Raw genomic sequence first — 15,113 nt, 5'->3', positions numbered from 1 at the left:
AAAGATCTATTGGAATTGGAAAATGTCCAGAGAAGGGTAACAAAAATGATTAGGGGGATGGAACAGCTTCTGTATGAGGAGAGAGTAAAAAGACTGGGAATATTCAGGTTGGAAAAAAGATGACAAAAGGGGGAATATGACAGAGGTCTATAAAATCATGATTGTTGTGGAGAAAGTAAATAAGAAAGTGTTATTTACTTCTTCTTATAACACAGGAACTAGGGGTCACCAAATGAAATTAAAGAGGCAGTTGGTTGAAAACAAACAAAAGGACGTATTTCGTCACACAAAGCAGAGTCAAACTGTGGAACTCACTGCCAGAGGATGTTGTGAAGGCCAAGACTATAACGGGGTTCCAAAAAGAACTAGATACATTTCTGGAGGACAGGGCCATCTAGAGTTATTAGCCAGGATGGGCAGGGATGGTGTCCCTAGGCTTTGTTTGCCAGAAGCTGGGAATGGGCGACAGGGGATGGGTCATTTGATGATTCCCTGTTCTGTTCATTCCCTCTGGCACTGGCCACTGGCGGTAGACAGGACACTGGGCTAGATGGACCTTTGGTCTGACCCAGTAGGGCCGTTCTTATGGTACTTCAAGGCTTGGGTTTGGGAATATCTTGCTGTATTATCTCCTGATTGTTCTAAACATACGTATAAACATAAAATATGGCTTTGGTTGTTGTATTTATATCTTTTTCTTTCTTTACATAGGAATTAGGTACAGTGCTCCTGTCAGCAACTTTCTAAGTTGTTATCTCCCAGAGTTTTCATGTGCCTGAGGAGCTACTCGAATCAAAGTTAAAGTTGCCCCCCCCCAATCTAAAATGGCACCGCTGCCAGACACACAGCAAAAGACAGCTGAGATCTGGGCTGCCCAGACATAGCCAGAGACAGGCCCTGCCCCTAAGAGTTTACACAAAGACAAAAGATGGGAGGGGAAATAGAGGCCCAGAGCGAGACCCCAAGCAGGCCAGAAACACACCCTGCATCTCCTGATTCCAAGGCTAGTGGGCTAACCACACCCCTCACTTCTTCACTCAGTCTTTTAGCTCCGCTCCCTTGTTCGCCTCTCAGCAGCAGGCTCCGTGCCACCTGGGACGGGGCGTTCCCGGGGGGCTGCACGGGTCCTGGCAGCTCAGCTCAGCGGCAACGCTACAGGACAAGTGAAATCTGAGCCTGGCACTGAGCGATCCGTGTGGTCTGCTGCAGGATCTACTCCTGCTTCCCTGCAGCCCTAGGGACACACTCAGACAGTGGGGGCAGAGCCGGGGGCTCCCTTGTGTTGTTCTCCTCTGTCCCAAGCCTCCCGCCAGACTAGCCTGGGGACCTCGAGAAGCTGGTTGCCAATAGAAACACCACGTGCATCGTTATTAACGCTGTCGGTTTCCTGGCTAGGGAATAGGTTTGAGTCCCTCACTCGCTGTTCGGTCTGTGTTACAGTGTTACTGTATTTTAACAATCAAAAAAGAGGATGGGGAGTCCCGCCCTAGCCCTGCCCCCATCCATTCCCTCCTATTTCCTGTCCCCAATCCACCCCCCCGCTCCTTGTCCCCTGACTGCCCACCCCCTACCTAAGCCTCCCTGCTCCTTGTCCCCTGACTGCCCCCTCCTGAGACCCCCCACCCTAACTGCCCTCCTACCCCCTACCTGTCCCCTGACTGCCCCAACCCTTAGCCACATCCCCACCCCAGACAGACCCTGGGACTCCGAGGCCTATCCAACCTCTCCCCGCCCCAACAGACCCCCCCAAAATTCCGCCCTATGCACCTCCCCACTCCCTGTCCCCGGCCTGCTCCGATCCTCTCCACGGCCCCGCCCCTGACAGCCCCCGAGAACTCCCGACCCATCCAACCCTCCCCCTGCTCCCTGTCCCCTGACTGCCCCCTCCAGAACCTCCCTGCCCCTTCTCCAACCCCCGCCCCCCCCTTCCCGTGCCGCTCAGAACAGCGTGTCGGGCTCTGCGCGCACTCCCCAGCGGAGCGCACAGCCCGGTCCCCGTCCCCGCAGAGTGCTGCGGAGCTGGACAACGGGGGGCGGGAGGAGCTCAAGAGCTGCCGGAGGTCACCCGGACGGTGATCTGAAGCTGCAGGGGAGAGGAGGGGGGAAGCGGAGGAGAGGCTCTGGCTGCCAAAGCCCCCTGCCAGTGGCTCAATCCAGCCGGCTCTGCATGGGGGGAAAAATCCCAGACATTTACCAATTCCGCCCCGGATGCTATTTTTAACCCAAAAAGCCGGACATGTGCAGGAGAGTCCGGACAAATGGTAACCCTAGTGTTACCTCTCCCTCTGCATCCTGCCCCGAGCCAGCCAGTCCCCACCTGGGCCCAGACTGGGGCCGACGCCGCCGAGAGGGAAAAGGCCCCATTTCCTGGGCCAGTCATTTCAAGCAATAGCACGACAAACCAGGCCACAGCTGATGGTTTCTGCCTTTGAAAGGTAATTGCTTGGCCTGCTCACCACAGGTTAGCGAGACGCTAATACAGTGTGTACGTTCGGTAGCCGGCGTGTTCTCCTCTTGTCACACTTGTTTTATACTCCACTCAACATGCGTGTTTGGGGATTGAGCGTCAGTGTTTCTGAACCTCGTCACTCACACAAGACTTTGCATTAATTCAGGGCTGGTGGACGGGTCAGTGCTGGGTCGCAGGCACAGGAGTAAGTGTGTGCCGAGCAGAAAATCTTAGGCCTTGTCTACACTACAGAAGTTTGCCACGTGCTGTAATGTTTGGTACCTCTCAAAGGCTTGAGACGCACGTCTGGCCCACCTCCAGCATTGCTTCAGCTGTTTGCTAACCACGCTGGCTGCTGCCCGGCGTCCTCTGTGCTTCATCAGATGTAACTTAGCCCCCAGCTGTTTCTAAGCCAGCACATTTATTCTTAAGGTGAAAGTCAGGCAGAGAAAACACATTCAAAACAATAAAAGTACCTGCGCTAATAATCTTCTCAGAACTCACCCCTAACCCCAGCAGGGCCCTGGCAGCTGATCAGTCCTGCAACCCCACATCGGGGTTTTTCTGTGGTTATAGGTTCGTCAGAGCTGTTAGTGCAGAACAGGAATCCCCAGGAATAGGCCAAGTCCTCCCAGCCCTTCCCAGGAAGCACTGGGGCTCTTGGGAGGTGGTGCAACCAGAGTAAATTCACCTAATAAACCCACCCCCGCCATGTTCTTATATCCCGGAGGCGCTGTGCTTCCCCTCCTCCATGGAATTACATACAATCCCTGCATGGACGGTAGGTGGAGCCCCAGCTGTGCCCCTTCCGCCTGCCCCCCCCCCGCCACGGCCGGAGACCCCAGACCACCCCCCTCGGCTGGAGGAGCCCTGATCTGGCCAGAGTCCCAGGATCCCCTCCCTCCCTCCTCTCCACGGCAGGTGTAGTGCGAGAAATTGCTATCTCCAATACAATACACCCATACAGCCTATACAGCCCAATAAAATACACCCATACAGCCTATACAGCCTTTGATTCCCGCTTCCTGGAGTTACTGTGCAATGGGCCAGTCGCCAAGGGAAAGTGAGAAGGTCTCATTACAGGGGGAGGTTCCCAGCAAGACTTACAAGAACTTTTATGTGCATAGAAAGATTACAGCTTTCAAGTTAGTTTTAGAGCATCAGGGTAATTCAGGCGCCTGGCGTGGCAAGGATATAAACAATATTGTCCCAATGCACTGAAATCAACAAAGTTAAACATCTTAATGTGTACACCTTACACACATCAGCCGAGTGTGTCTCTCTCTCTCTCACACACACACACACACATTCCCGGTCTGGGTCCCGGACACCAGCCCTACTCAGCCCGCTGCCGGTCTGGGGTCCCGGCTGCTGTCCCCTTGCCAGCTGGGGTCCCGCAGGCCCCGCTCAGCCTGCTTCTGAACTAGGCGAACGGAACCCCAGGCCGGCAGCGGGCTGAGTGGGCCAGCGGCGTAAGATCAGCATTTTAACTTAATTTTAACTTAAGCTTCTTAAACATTTTGAAAACTGTGTTTACACACAACAATAGTTTAGTTATATAATATAGACTTATAGAGAGAGACCTTCTAAAAAACATTAAAATGTGTTACCGGCACGTGAAACCTTAAGTGAAAGTGAATAAGTGAAGACTCAGCACATCACGTCGGAAAGGTTGCCGACCCCTGCTCTTGACACTACCAGAGCAATCGAAAGTGGGCGGAGATTATAGACACCCACTTTGAGGCCCTTCAAAATCATCATGAGCACTTGAGTTTGTACCCACCGGAATGAACGGGGCAATTCACACCTCACAGAGATTGTTTCGGGCTCTCTGCAACCTTACGCTTGGGCTACACTTAAAACATACCTATGTACAGCCATGTCTGCACTACAAAAGAATCTCAACCTCACTTAGGTGGGCGTACAGCTGCCGCACTAATTAAATTGCATGCCAGTGCAAGTCTACACGTCACTCCTCGTGTCGGCTGTGCGTGTCTGTCACTTGTACTATCAGTGTGGGGCATTGTGGGACGGCTCCTGAAAGCGGGTCACCATCAATCTAAGCAACGCCGTGTCTGCCTTGACACTGCGTCAACCTAACTACATCGACTTTGACTCTACACCGCTCATGGAGATGGAGTTATTACGTTAGCATAAAAGAAATCAGTTGGAATATAAACACTGCACTTACATTTCGGTGGATAGTCTATAGAGCAGGATAAACATGTCATTGTCTATATGAAATTTTAGTTTGTACTGACTAGGCGAGTGCTTTTTACGTAGCCTGCTGTAAAACTAGAAAATGTCTAGATGAGTTGATGTACCCCCGGAAGACCTCTGTGTACCCCCAGGGGTACATGCACCCCTGGTTGAGAATCACTGGTCTATGATGTCCCACAATGGCCTGTTTGGATTCAATGAGCAGGAGATGGGCAGGAGATAACCTCTCCTTGGGCAAACCAGTATTTCACACCTGATGTTTCTTTCCTGACTGGGTTTACAGTTTCAGAGCAAACATTTTTACGGAGCCCTCAAGTATTACCTTACATGTAGCAGGGGATATAGACATTAAAAGCAAGATTATTATTTTTATTTATTCACACAGGCAGCCACTCACAAGTATTGCCTAACATCTGAACACATTTTTCCAAGATTAACATCGATATTAGCAATCCTCATGCACAGACGGGTTTCCAGCTGTGAATTTGTCAGGGCTGAGGCGTAGAGTCTTGGCATGAGCTGGCACCTGGTCTGCCAGTGTCACACTTGCCTCCAGCTGAGATTGGATTGGTTGGGTTTTTTTCATGCATTACAGGCAAATTGAGTTCTTGGTGATGTTGTCTTGACTTTTTCTCTTCTCCCTCCAAAGCCTTTGCCAGGACTCTTCGGGTATCTTCAGCAAGGTCGCTTATAAAGTTATCCAGCATAAACACCGTTGTGCCAAAAGAAACTTGTGCAGAAAACAATGCCCCGACCACTGGCACACTCCAGGCAAAGTAAGTCAGAAACGTCACTCCCTCACCTACACACTTTTCCAGCAGCTTCAGTACAAGGTCAATTGTTATTTCTGTGGCCAGTGGAGACCTTATCACGGCCTTCAGATCTTCCTCCCGCTTCCCAACCTGCTCAGCGAGTGCAGAGAGGGAGTCAGAATTCAGGCCAAAATCCTTGCAGTAATCTCTCATACAATCCACCAAGGCAGCCATGTCAGCAACAAGAGAAAGACCCGGAAGAGGAATGGCACCAGGACTGCCCGAGAAGTCAGCTAGTTCCCGTGTGGTCTTCTGCATGTCTGTTTTTTTCTCTTGCAGGGTCCAGCATGAGGTGTCGAGCAGCTTATGCAACATAGCATGGCGGAGTTCTTGATCCAGACTTTCCTTCAGGAGGGGGAAATCGTGCTTGTCGGATTCCCAGCTGGAGAGGAGAAAAACCTGAGGGTCGTTCACCCCTGCTCTCTGCAGGTGGGCTTGGCAGTCCTCCCTGATCTGCCGCAGGGTTCTCGCCTCACTATAGTTTGGTTTTCTCTTTTCAGCCCCCAAGTCTTGGTCCACCTTGGAGCGCACAAAATAAAACTTCTTTGCGTTCTCCTGGATCTTCCATGCAAGGTTGGCGTGGATCTCTCTGAAGCGTGTAGCGGTGACAATAAGGAAAAAATCATATCCTGACAAGTATGTATCTGTCATCCTGTGTTCAACTGACTGAAAATGTGGCGTTCCGATTCCTGGAAGATCCCATAAGAAAACATTAGGGTATTCAGGATGTGAATACATGGTTGACCACTCAGTTGTTTCCACCATCCCGACCTCGGCGGCTCCTATATCATCATCAGCTAAGCCCAGGAAGGCATTGACAAATGATGACTTTCCAGAGCCCGACTCCCCGACAACGGCAATGTCGAATAATCCGGGTGACTTCATCATCTGCTGCGCTATCAAAGCGGCTTTTCTAAGGTTTCCGATTTGGACAGCGGCTTTGAATTCTTCTTCGCTCATAGTGGGAGATTTATTCTCAACCACTGCTGGGTCAATGGACATTTACTGAGACTTCCTGTGAGCCGCTCAATCGATCTAAGCGGCCTGCCTTTGAAAAGGAGAAGAAATATTTCAGTTATTAAAAATAAATGGAATTAATCTCCCATATGACCCTCCTGTTATATCTACCATAAGTTCTCAAGACCTAGGGCCAGATCCTGGAGCTACGTCTGTTTTATCCCAGCTGGGAATCGGTCCCCAATCTCCCCAGTGGAGCTACGGCCCATTGACCCCAGCTGGGATCTGTCCCACTGACTCTAATGGAGCTATGGCCCATTGACCCTGGCTGGATATCTGGCCCCATTGACTCCAGTGGAGCTACGGCCCATTGACCCCAGCTGGGATCTGGCCCCATTGACTCCAGTGGAGCTACGGCCCATTGACCCCAGCTGGGATCCGGCCCCATTGATTCCAGTGGAGCTACGGCCCTTTGACCCCAGCTGGGATTCGGCCCCATTGATTCCAGTGGAGCTACGGCCCATTGACCCCAGCTGGGATCTGTCCCACTGACTCTAATGGAGCTATGGCCCATTGACCCCAGCTGGGATCAGGCCCCATTGACGCCAATGGAGCTATGGCCCATTGACCCCGGCTGGATATCTGGCCCCATTGACTCCAGTGGAGCTACGGCCCATTGACCCCAGCTGGGATCCGGCCCCATTGATTCCAGTGGAGCTACGGCCCATTGACCCCAGCTGGGATCTGCCCCATTGACTCCAGTGGAGCTACGGCCCATTGACCCCAGCTGGGATCTGCCCCACTGACTCCAATGGAGCTACGGCCCATTGACCCCAGCTGGGATCCGACCCCATTGAGTCCAGTGGAGCTACGGCCCATTGACCCCAGCTGGGATCCGACCCCATTGACTCCAGTGGAGCTACGGCCCATTGACCCCAGCTGGGATCTGCCCCACTGACTCCAATGGAGCTACGGCCCATTGACCCCAGCTGGGATCTGCCCCATTGACTCCAGTGGAGCTACGGCCCATTGACCCCAGCTGGGATCTGCCCCACTGACTCCAATGGAGCTACATCCCATTGACCCCAGATGGGGATCTGCTCCCTAATTATTGTGTTATTAGTACTATTATATTTTGGCCAAGCAAAGTGAGGTCCTACATGCAACTCGATGGCATTTCTCGGCTCTGTTTGTCTGTCCGTTGGACAAGCAGAACGGGGAAATAGACACACTGGGTACGTCTACACTGCAGTAAGGCACCCGTGGGTGGCCCATGTCAGCTGACTCGGGCTCAGGGGGCTTGGGCTGAGGGGTAATAAAATTACAATGTAGCCTCTGGGCTTGGGCAGGATCCTGGGCTCGGGGCCCCTCGGGGGACACGGGCCAGCTGCAGATGTTTTATTGCGCCTTGAAACAGCTGTTTTGCCCATCTGGGAGGGAGGGGGGAGAAGGGGGGAGAGGCGGGGCCAGGGCGGGGATTTGGGGAAGGGGTCCAATGGGGCAGGGAGGGGGCGGAGTTGGGGCAGAGACTTTGGGGAAGGGGTTGGAATGGGGGCAGGGCAGGGGCAGGGAAAGGGTGGAGTCGGGGCCGGGCCGGGGGTGAGGGGGCATGAGCACCCACTGGCTTGTGCTGGGAGGTGGTTTCCCTCCAGCCCCCCAAGTCTGCTTCTGGCCCCCACAGACCTTGGGCGCAGCCCCTCCCTCCCCCTGCAGAAGCCTGAGGCCAATCCCACCCCACGGGGGGAGCTGTGTAGGGCACCACAATGTCTAGGGACGTCCCTGCTGGGCCCCTCCAGGCATATGGGTCCGGAGGGGGGCAGGCCGGGCTCCCGCTCTGTCCTGGCCGCTTCTGAGGGGCCAGAGGGATCCCTGACCGGCCCCAGCAGTGCTGTGGGATCAGCCCATAGTCGCTTCCAGCCAGCCCCCCGGTGAGTGTGGCTGGGGGGCAGGAAGGGCGTGGGGCAGAGGGTCTCTGGAGGGGCAGTGGGGATTCGGGGGAGGGTACTCCTGGGGGAATGAGAACAGATCCCCTGCAGCTGAGAATGCCCATGGGCCTAGTTTGGGGGGGCAGTGCCCCCAAACAGAGGTGAGGCGTGGGGGTCACAGGCCACTGCCTCCCCCCCCCCCTTTCTGCAAGCACAGAGCTGCCTGGCTGGAAAAAGAGGGGGCTCCTCAGAAGATGCCACTTTCTGGGTCCTGGTGCTGGTCGCGCTCCCCTTCTGTGTGCGGGGAGCCTCCTGTTTTCTGTACAACAGTGAGTGCCTATGGGGGGAGGGCAGGGGCAGGCTGGGGCTAGGGGGGACGGAGGGGGTGGGGTGGGGAGGGGAAAGGGATGGGGAATATGGGGGCAGGGGGGAAGCTGGAGCCCAGCATGTGGCATCCCCTGGGCAGAAGCTGGGGCTCCCCTGTTAAGCCGGCCCATCAAACCCTCACCCTGACAAGCCCCCACCTCCCCTGCATCTGTACCACCCCGATGAGCCCCCCGGACTCCCTCCCCACTGAGCCCCAAACACCTGCACCTGGATCCCCCGCAGAGTCCCATTGCCCCTGCCCCTGGAACCCCCCCAATGAGCTTCTGTGCATCCAGATCTTCCACTGAGCTGCCCGCACCCAGACTGCCCCTCAGAGACCTCTCCTACCCCCACCTGGATCCCCCCACACTAAGTCCCCCTGCGCCTGGATCCTGCTGCCGGGCTGAGCCTCTCTGCCCACACCTGGTGTGCCTGGCACAGGGGGACAGGGCCCCAGGGTGTTTCTGGCCCTTGCACTGTGTCAGGGTTGGGTGCAGCCTCAGTGCCGAGTCCCTGTCCCGGGGTGGGGTGGGGGGTGGCTGCAGGGTATTCGCCCACCCCCATGCAACCAGTGGCCTGGGCTCCCCACTGCCGTGGTGGAGCCTCCACATTTATTGATTGACAAATACAATTTGCAGAATTTTAAAATATTCTGTGCAGAATTTTTAAGTGTTTGGTGCAGAATCCCCTCAGGACTATGGGGTGTAGAATCACAGACTATCAGGGCTGGAAGGGACCTCAGGAGGTATCTAGTCCAACCCCCTGCTCAAAGCAGGACCAAACCCAACTAAATCATCCCAGCCAGGGCTTTGTCAAGCCGGGCCTTAAAAACCTGTAAGGAAGGAGATTCCACCACCTCCCTAGGGAACCCATTCCAGTGCTTCCCCACCCTCCTAGGGAAATAGTGTTTCCTAATATCCAACCTAGACCTGCCCCACTGCAACTTGAGCCCATTGCTCCTTGTTCTGTGCAGCTGTGGTGGTGGGGCTGTGAGGAAGAGGGTGGGCAATGGGGAGGTCTATGGGCAGGGGGCGCTGGGCGAGCGGGGTGGTTTGCAGTTGGGGTGGGAGGCCCGCAGAGGAGGTCTCTGGGAGGGGTGGGGCTGGGCAGAGAGCTCTGCGGTGGAGGTCTCTGGACGAGGGGCGCTGGGCAGCAGAGTGGGGCAGGGGGGTGGCGTGGTGCGGGCCCGCCCCCCAGGGGAAGGGGCTGGCAGCCCAGGGCCGGGCAGGCCGGTGTGCGTCTGGCAGCTGCAGCGTTGTAAGCAGGGCCCTCCTGCGGGGCTGCTCCCCCCACACTGTGCCCCATTGCCCCCAGGCCGCCCTTCGCTCTGGAGACTGACCATCCCGCCCCCCTGCACCTTGCCCCACGAAAAGCGAATCCGGCCCTGCATTTGAGCTCTGCTAGCCAAGGGAGCGGGCGGCCGTGCGCTCTGGAACACCCAGGCCCTCCCAGAAAATAGCCCCGGGTCCGTGAGCTGGTTCATTTCATTTCTGGCTTTGTAACTTATGGCAGGCGCGTGCATCACCTAGAACAGGTCCCTTTAAGATTTTGCATGCCAAGTTAGATACATGAACACAAACAACAGTTTTTAGTGACAGGCAAAGCCAAGCCTGGGGCTGGGCGGGGGCAGTGTCCGGGCAGAGGGACGAGGCTCTGGTCCTGCCCCATCTCTCCGGCTCTGGTCCACTCCCCCCCCAGGCCAGCTGCTGGGGGAACACTTGACCTGCAGGACCCCCCCCCCCCACACACACACACACCTGTGTCCTCGGGTCTAAATAATACTTTGTCCTGTCATGAGTGCCGGGGACTGGACTAGAAAACCCCTTGAGCTCTCTGCCAGTCCTATGACTCTATGAATCGAGAGCTGGGAAAAGACGGGATTTCTGTTTGTTGGCAATTTTGAAAACTCAGGGGAATAAAAGGCATTTGGGGTTGAGCTGAAAACAGAACTTTTTAAAACTGTGAGCTAATGAACAAGTTAAATGGTTGTTTTGCTTTGGGACAAAGGAAACGTTTCGTTTGAGTTCTGCCATTTTTTAAATCATTGTGGAATTAAAGAAATCGGAGGAAATTGTGACACAAAAAGCCGCTTTGAAACTTTTCATTTACAAAATGTCAGGTCTGTTTTTTTCCTGCAATTAGGCTGCCCCTCCCTCCAAACGGATAATTTGGCAAAAGCAACTGAAATCCACAGAACATTTCAGAGTCACCAAACCTGCATTCTCTCTCTCACACACACACACACTTTTAGCCAAACAGTTTTGCCCACCTCTAAGGACAAGCCCCTGGAGTGGTCTTTGGCTGGGTTATCAGGGTGGAGTTGAGTGTGAAATGGTAAACACGGAGTATCTAAAAGCTATTTTCAGTGAGGCCTTCAGAGCAACCATTTTTAATCATTTGTGCCTTCGACTTACAGACTCCAAGAAGCTGCTAAAAAGACACCAGGAATCAATTTCACCAACTCACCCTGGAGCAGAAAATCTCTTACCTTCCACCCCTGAGTGCTGCCATTCCTGGGACCTTCTCGGGTGATCCTTTTGTGTTTCAGCCCTGTCTCTCTCTCGCTCTCTCTTTCTTCCTGTAAGTCTGCGATGAAGTAATACGGAAACTGAAAGTACCACATATCCGGGCGAGCTGTGTTAGTCTGTATCTACAGAAACAAGCAGCGGTTAGTCTTAAAGTGCCACCGGATTCCTTGTTGGTTTTGAAAGTACCATGGAATCTATTGAAGCACACAACAAAGTCCAAGTCTAATTGCTGCGAGCTCCACCCAGCCACTTTTCAACTGATTTAAGGGGTTTAGATCAGTGTGGGGGGGTCCCGCATTGTCCTCTTTGCTTCTCCAAGCAGAGGGGACTGGAATTCTTTTCATCCCACTTGGCTCAGGAATTGCTTAGTGTCTGACATTCTTCATTTCTGACCCTTCCCCCTCAATCCCCTCCTCACTGCGCTGTCTATAATCAACCTGCACAGAGCTCTGGCTGTTACCCGAGGGTGAAATTTTTATTCTGGAACATTTAAGCAATTAAACAGTTTTATCTTTTTTTCCGACAGCAAAGATAGGGAAAAAGATACACTTTGGTTATTGTAAATTTCTTTGTGTGTTTGTTTTTGTTTTGTTTGAAACAGATCAGGTCAGGGGTGGAAGTATAAAGCAGAAATTCGGAAATCCAGCCAGGTGTTCCAGCTGAAATCTGATTTCGATTTGGCCAGGTTACAACATTTTGAAAATCGTTCTTTGTGAACCATCAATCAGTTTGTGTAAATGTGGAGTGACTCCAGTGCATCTCTTGGGGGGGGAGGGGGTAGTTGCACTGATGTACGTTTATAGCAGGTGATGCAGCTATACCTGCTTAATTCCTGAGCTGTGAAGAGTTGGCTGTGCGAGGTCGGATTTGCAATGACTACGTCCCGATTACCTGTTGCTTTTCCAGGAGAAGCAGTGGGAAGTTGGCATCACTAACAACTTTGAACACAATTGTATTCTGTGCAGTCTTCCTCTTTGCTTTTTGGGACACTAAGTTCTTTTTTAAAGTACCACCCAGGGGTGCAAGTAGGGCGATCCGGTCCAGTTGCCAGGGCCGCCCAGAGGATTCCGGAGGCCTGGGGTCTTCCACGGTGGGGGGCCCCCGCTTCGGCGGTAATTCAGCGGCAGGGTGTCCTTCCGTTCTGGGACCCACCACCGAAGTGCCCGGAAGACCCGCGGTGGGGCCCCCCGCCACCGAATTACCTCTGAAGTGGGACCCGCCGCCGAAGTGCAGCTGGGTCTTTGGCGCACTTCGGCGGTGGGTTCCGGAGCGGAAGGACCCCCTGCCAGCGAAGACCGGGAGTGGAAGAAGCTCCGGGCCCCCCTGGAGCGAGTGAAGGACCCCGCTCCAGGGGCCCCAGGGCAATTTGCCCTGGGCTCATGGGGGCCCCTGCTGGGCCCAGGGCAAATTGCCCCACTTGCCCCCCCCCCCACCCCCAAGGCGGCCCTGCCAGTTGCAGCAGGCTGGCATGTCGGGCTCAACAAGGCAGGGTTCTGGAGTCCCAAGCTGGCAGGGAAAACGGGCTCAGAGGTCACTTCAGCACCTCAGGTGACAGTCCCAAGGGGGTCTCTGTGAGCAAACCCATCACAGTGGCATAATCGAGCAGGGTCTGTGCACGGCTGATTGCTTTGAGACACTGGTATTGATTTTAAGTGAGTTTTGAGTGTGCTGGCTGGAGAACAGACAAAGTGGTTACTGGTTTGTGATCTTCTGTTTGCTTATTTCGAGTACGGGAAATAGTGACAGAAAAGTGAGTGAGAGTAAAGCTCAGGAGAAGCTAGAACTGTACAAATTGCAAATTTCCTAGAAAGGCTGAACACTGGGTGCTGGGAAAGTCCCTGTTAACTGAGAAGCCCCTGAGCTGAGTGGATCAAAACGGGCTCAGAGGTAACTTCAGCACATCGGGTGACCGTCCCGAGGGGGTCTCTGTGACCAAACCCATCACAACCCGATTGTTATAGGAATGAGTGGAAAGTAGTAGATGTAAAGGATATTGCATATTCAGAGGAATGGAAATACGGGTAACAAAGACCCCTAAACAGTTAAAGGTGCCAAGTATCAGAGGGGTAGCCGTGTTAGTCTGGTTCTGTAGAAGCAGCAAAGAATCCATGCTGCAAAACTTCTGTTAGTCTATAAGGTGCCACAGTTAAAGGTGCGACATGTAAAGGCACAGGTATGGAAACCATCTGGAATAACCAGGTAGATACAATAGCCCGACAGAACCACATCGCAGTTGTAACCAGAAGTCAGAAAAGGGACATCTGTGCTGACATATCTGAGCCAATAGATGGCGCTACAGACCCCCCTAACCGAGTTCCAGGGAAAATAGAAAGACAGGAGCTGTTTAATGTGGCCCATCAGTTTATGCATGAGGGAGCGGAAGGGACTTTAAGGTGGCTAAAGCAAGGAGCAGAATGGGAGTGTATGAAAGATGATGTTAAAACGTGGGTGCGAAATTGTGTGCGGTGCGCTCAGGACAAGGCTCGTCCTCCGCCCTGGCAACCCACGATGCACCAACGAAGGCTTGGGCTGCGGCACAGGGGTCACACTGATGTTATTGATAAATTGCCAAGGAGGAAGGAAGGATTCCGGTATTTATTGGTGATAATCGATTCCTTTTCCAGATGGGTGCAGGTGTTTCCCACTAAAAATAACAGCACCTGGGTAGCAGCCAAAAAGTTCTTTAATGAGGTAGGGTGTAGCTATAGCACCCCTGAAATAACAGATTCTGACAATGGGGGGAGCCTTTGTAGTGAAAATCTTTGCCACACTGATACAAGCCTTGGGAATTAAACAAAAGCTCCATACACCAGACCGGCCTCAGGCCCAGGAGAGCGCATGAACCACACTGTTAAGGACACGCTCCGGAAGGCAGTAAATCACCCAGGAAAAGACGGGCTGGATAAACCGATTTCGGCTGCCATCCGCAGCAGTAATAGACTAAGGACAAAAATTTGACCCTTTCAAATTCCGTTTGGACATCCAATGCGCCTAGTGCTTGATCCTAGTTACCTGGTACAGAGTGAAGAAGAGGGCTCCAATATAACCCAGCATGATCATTTTCAATGGCTCAAAACGGTTACAAGAAAATAAAACCATAAATATTTTAAAACCCTTATATAACTAAACTATTGTTGTATGTAAAGTATTATAGACTCATAGAAAGAGACCTTCTAAAAACGTTAAAATGTATGACTGGCACGCGGAACCTTACATTGGGTGAATAAATGAAGACTCAGCACACCACATCTGAAAGGTTGCCGACCCCTGGTATACCGTATTAAAAAACCCTGAAATGGGTACGTTTCACAAATTAAACTGTTTACATAAATAATGGTGTTTGAATTCTTTGCAGAAAAGGACATCCCAGAACCTGAGCACAGGGCGCTGCTTAGCCACCACCATTTTAATCCACAGAAATGAAACTCCAGTGTAAGGTCTGGTTTTACCTGTTTCTGGGAATGTTTAGTGCCCAGATAATTAGAGCGATCATGGGAGAAGTTGCAGCCCTCCTTATAAGCCAATATTTAAGGAATAATTCACTCCCCGCCAACAAATCGTGGATTCCTACATGTGATCCTCATGGAATGGTATGATAATAACACTAGCCAGTTCTTAAAACCCTTAGGAAATACAAATGTGTATGCCTGGGAAGGGGAAGTGGGACTTAAGGTTCACCTTATAAACACCACAGGTTCAATTTACTATGGGTAAATTGGACCATATCCCATAATAACCTATGGTTCCCAGACACATGCAGCAGAACATGGACCAGAGACTATGCATTCGAAAGAGGTACCCCACAAAAAAAATTGTTTGTGACTCAAAGTGATCCAGTAAAAGTTTTGTTAAATCC

The 15,113-nt window shown here is 52.7% G+C and overlaps 1 protein-coding gene across 1 annotated transcript; it reads right to left on the bottom strand.

The window, feature by feature from the left end:
• Positions 1-4,042: 4,042 nt before the first annotated feature.
• LOC120390141 (interferon-inducible GTPase 5-like) lies at positions 4,043-11,658 on the bottom strand. The gene is made up of 2 exons (XM_039512479.1): positions 11,218-11,658; positions 4,043-6,529 (listed from the first exon to the last, which is right to left on the bottom strand). Exon 2 carries the CDS (start codon positions 6,481-6,483, stop codon positions 5,158-5,160), a length of 1,326 nt encoding a protein of 441 aa, XP_039368413.1. The 5' UTR covers positions 6,484-6,529; positions 11,218-11,658; the 3' UTR covers positions 4,043-5,157.
• Positions 11,659-15,113: the final 3,455 nt, after the last annotated feature.

Source organism: Mauremys reevesii, linkage group 24 (assembly GCF_016161935.1).
Source record: "Mauremys reevesii isolate NIE-2019 linkage group 24, ASM1616193v1, whole genome shotgun sequence".
Taxonomy (NCBI): Eukaryota; Metazoa; Chordata; order Testudines; family Geoemydidae; genus Mauremys; species Mauremys reevesii.
This window is presented reverse-complemented; position numbering and strand designations above follow the sequence as displayed.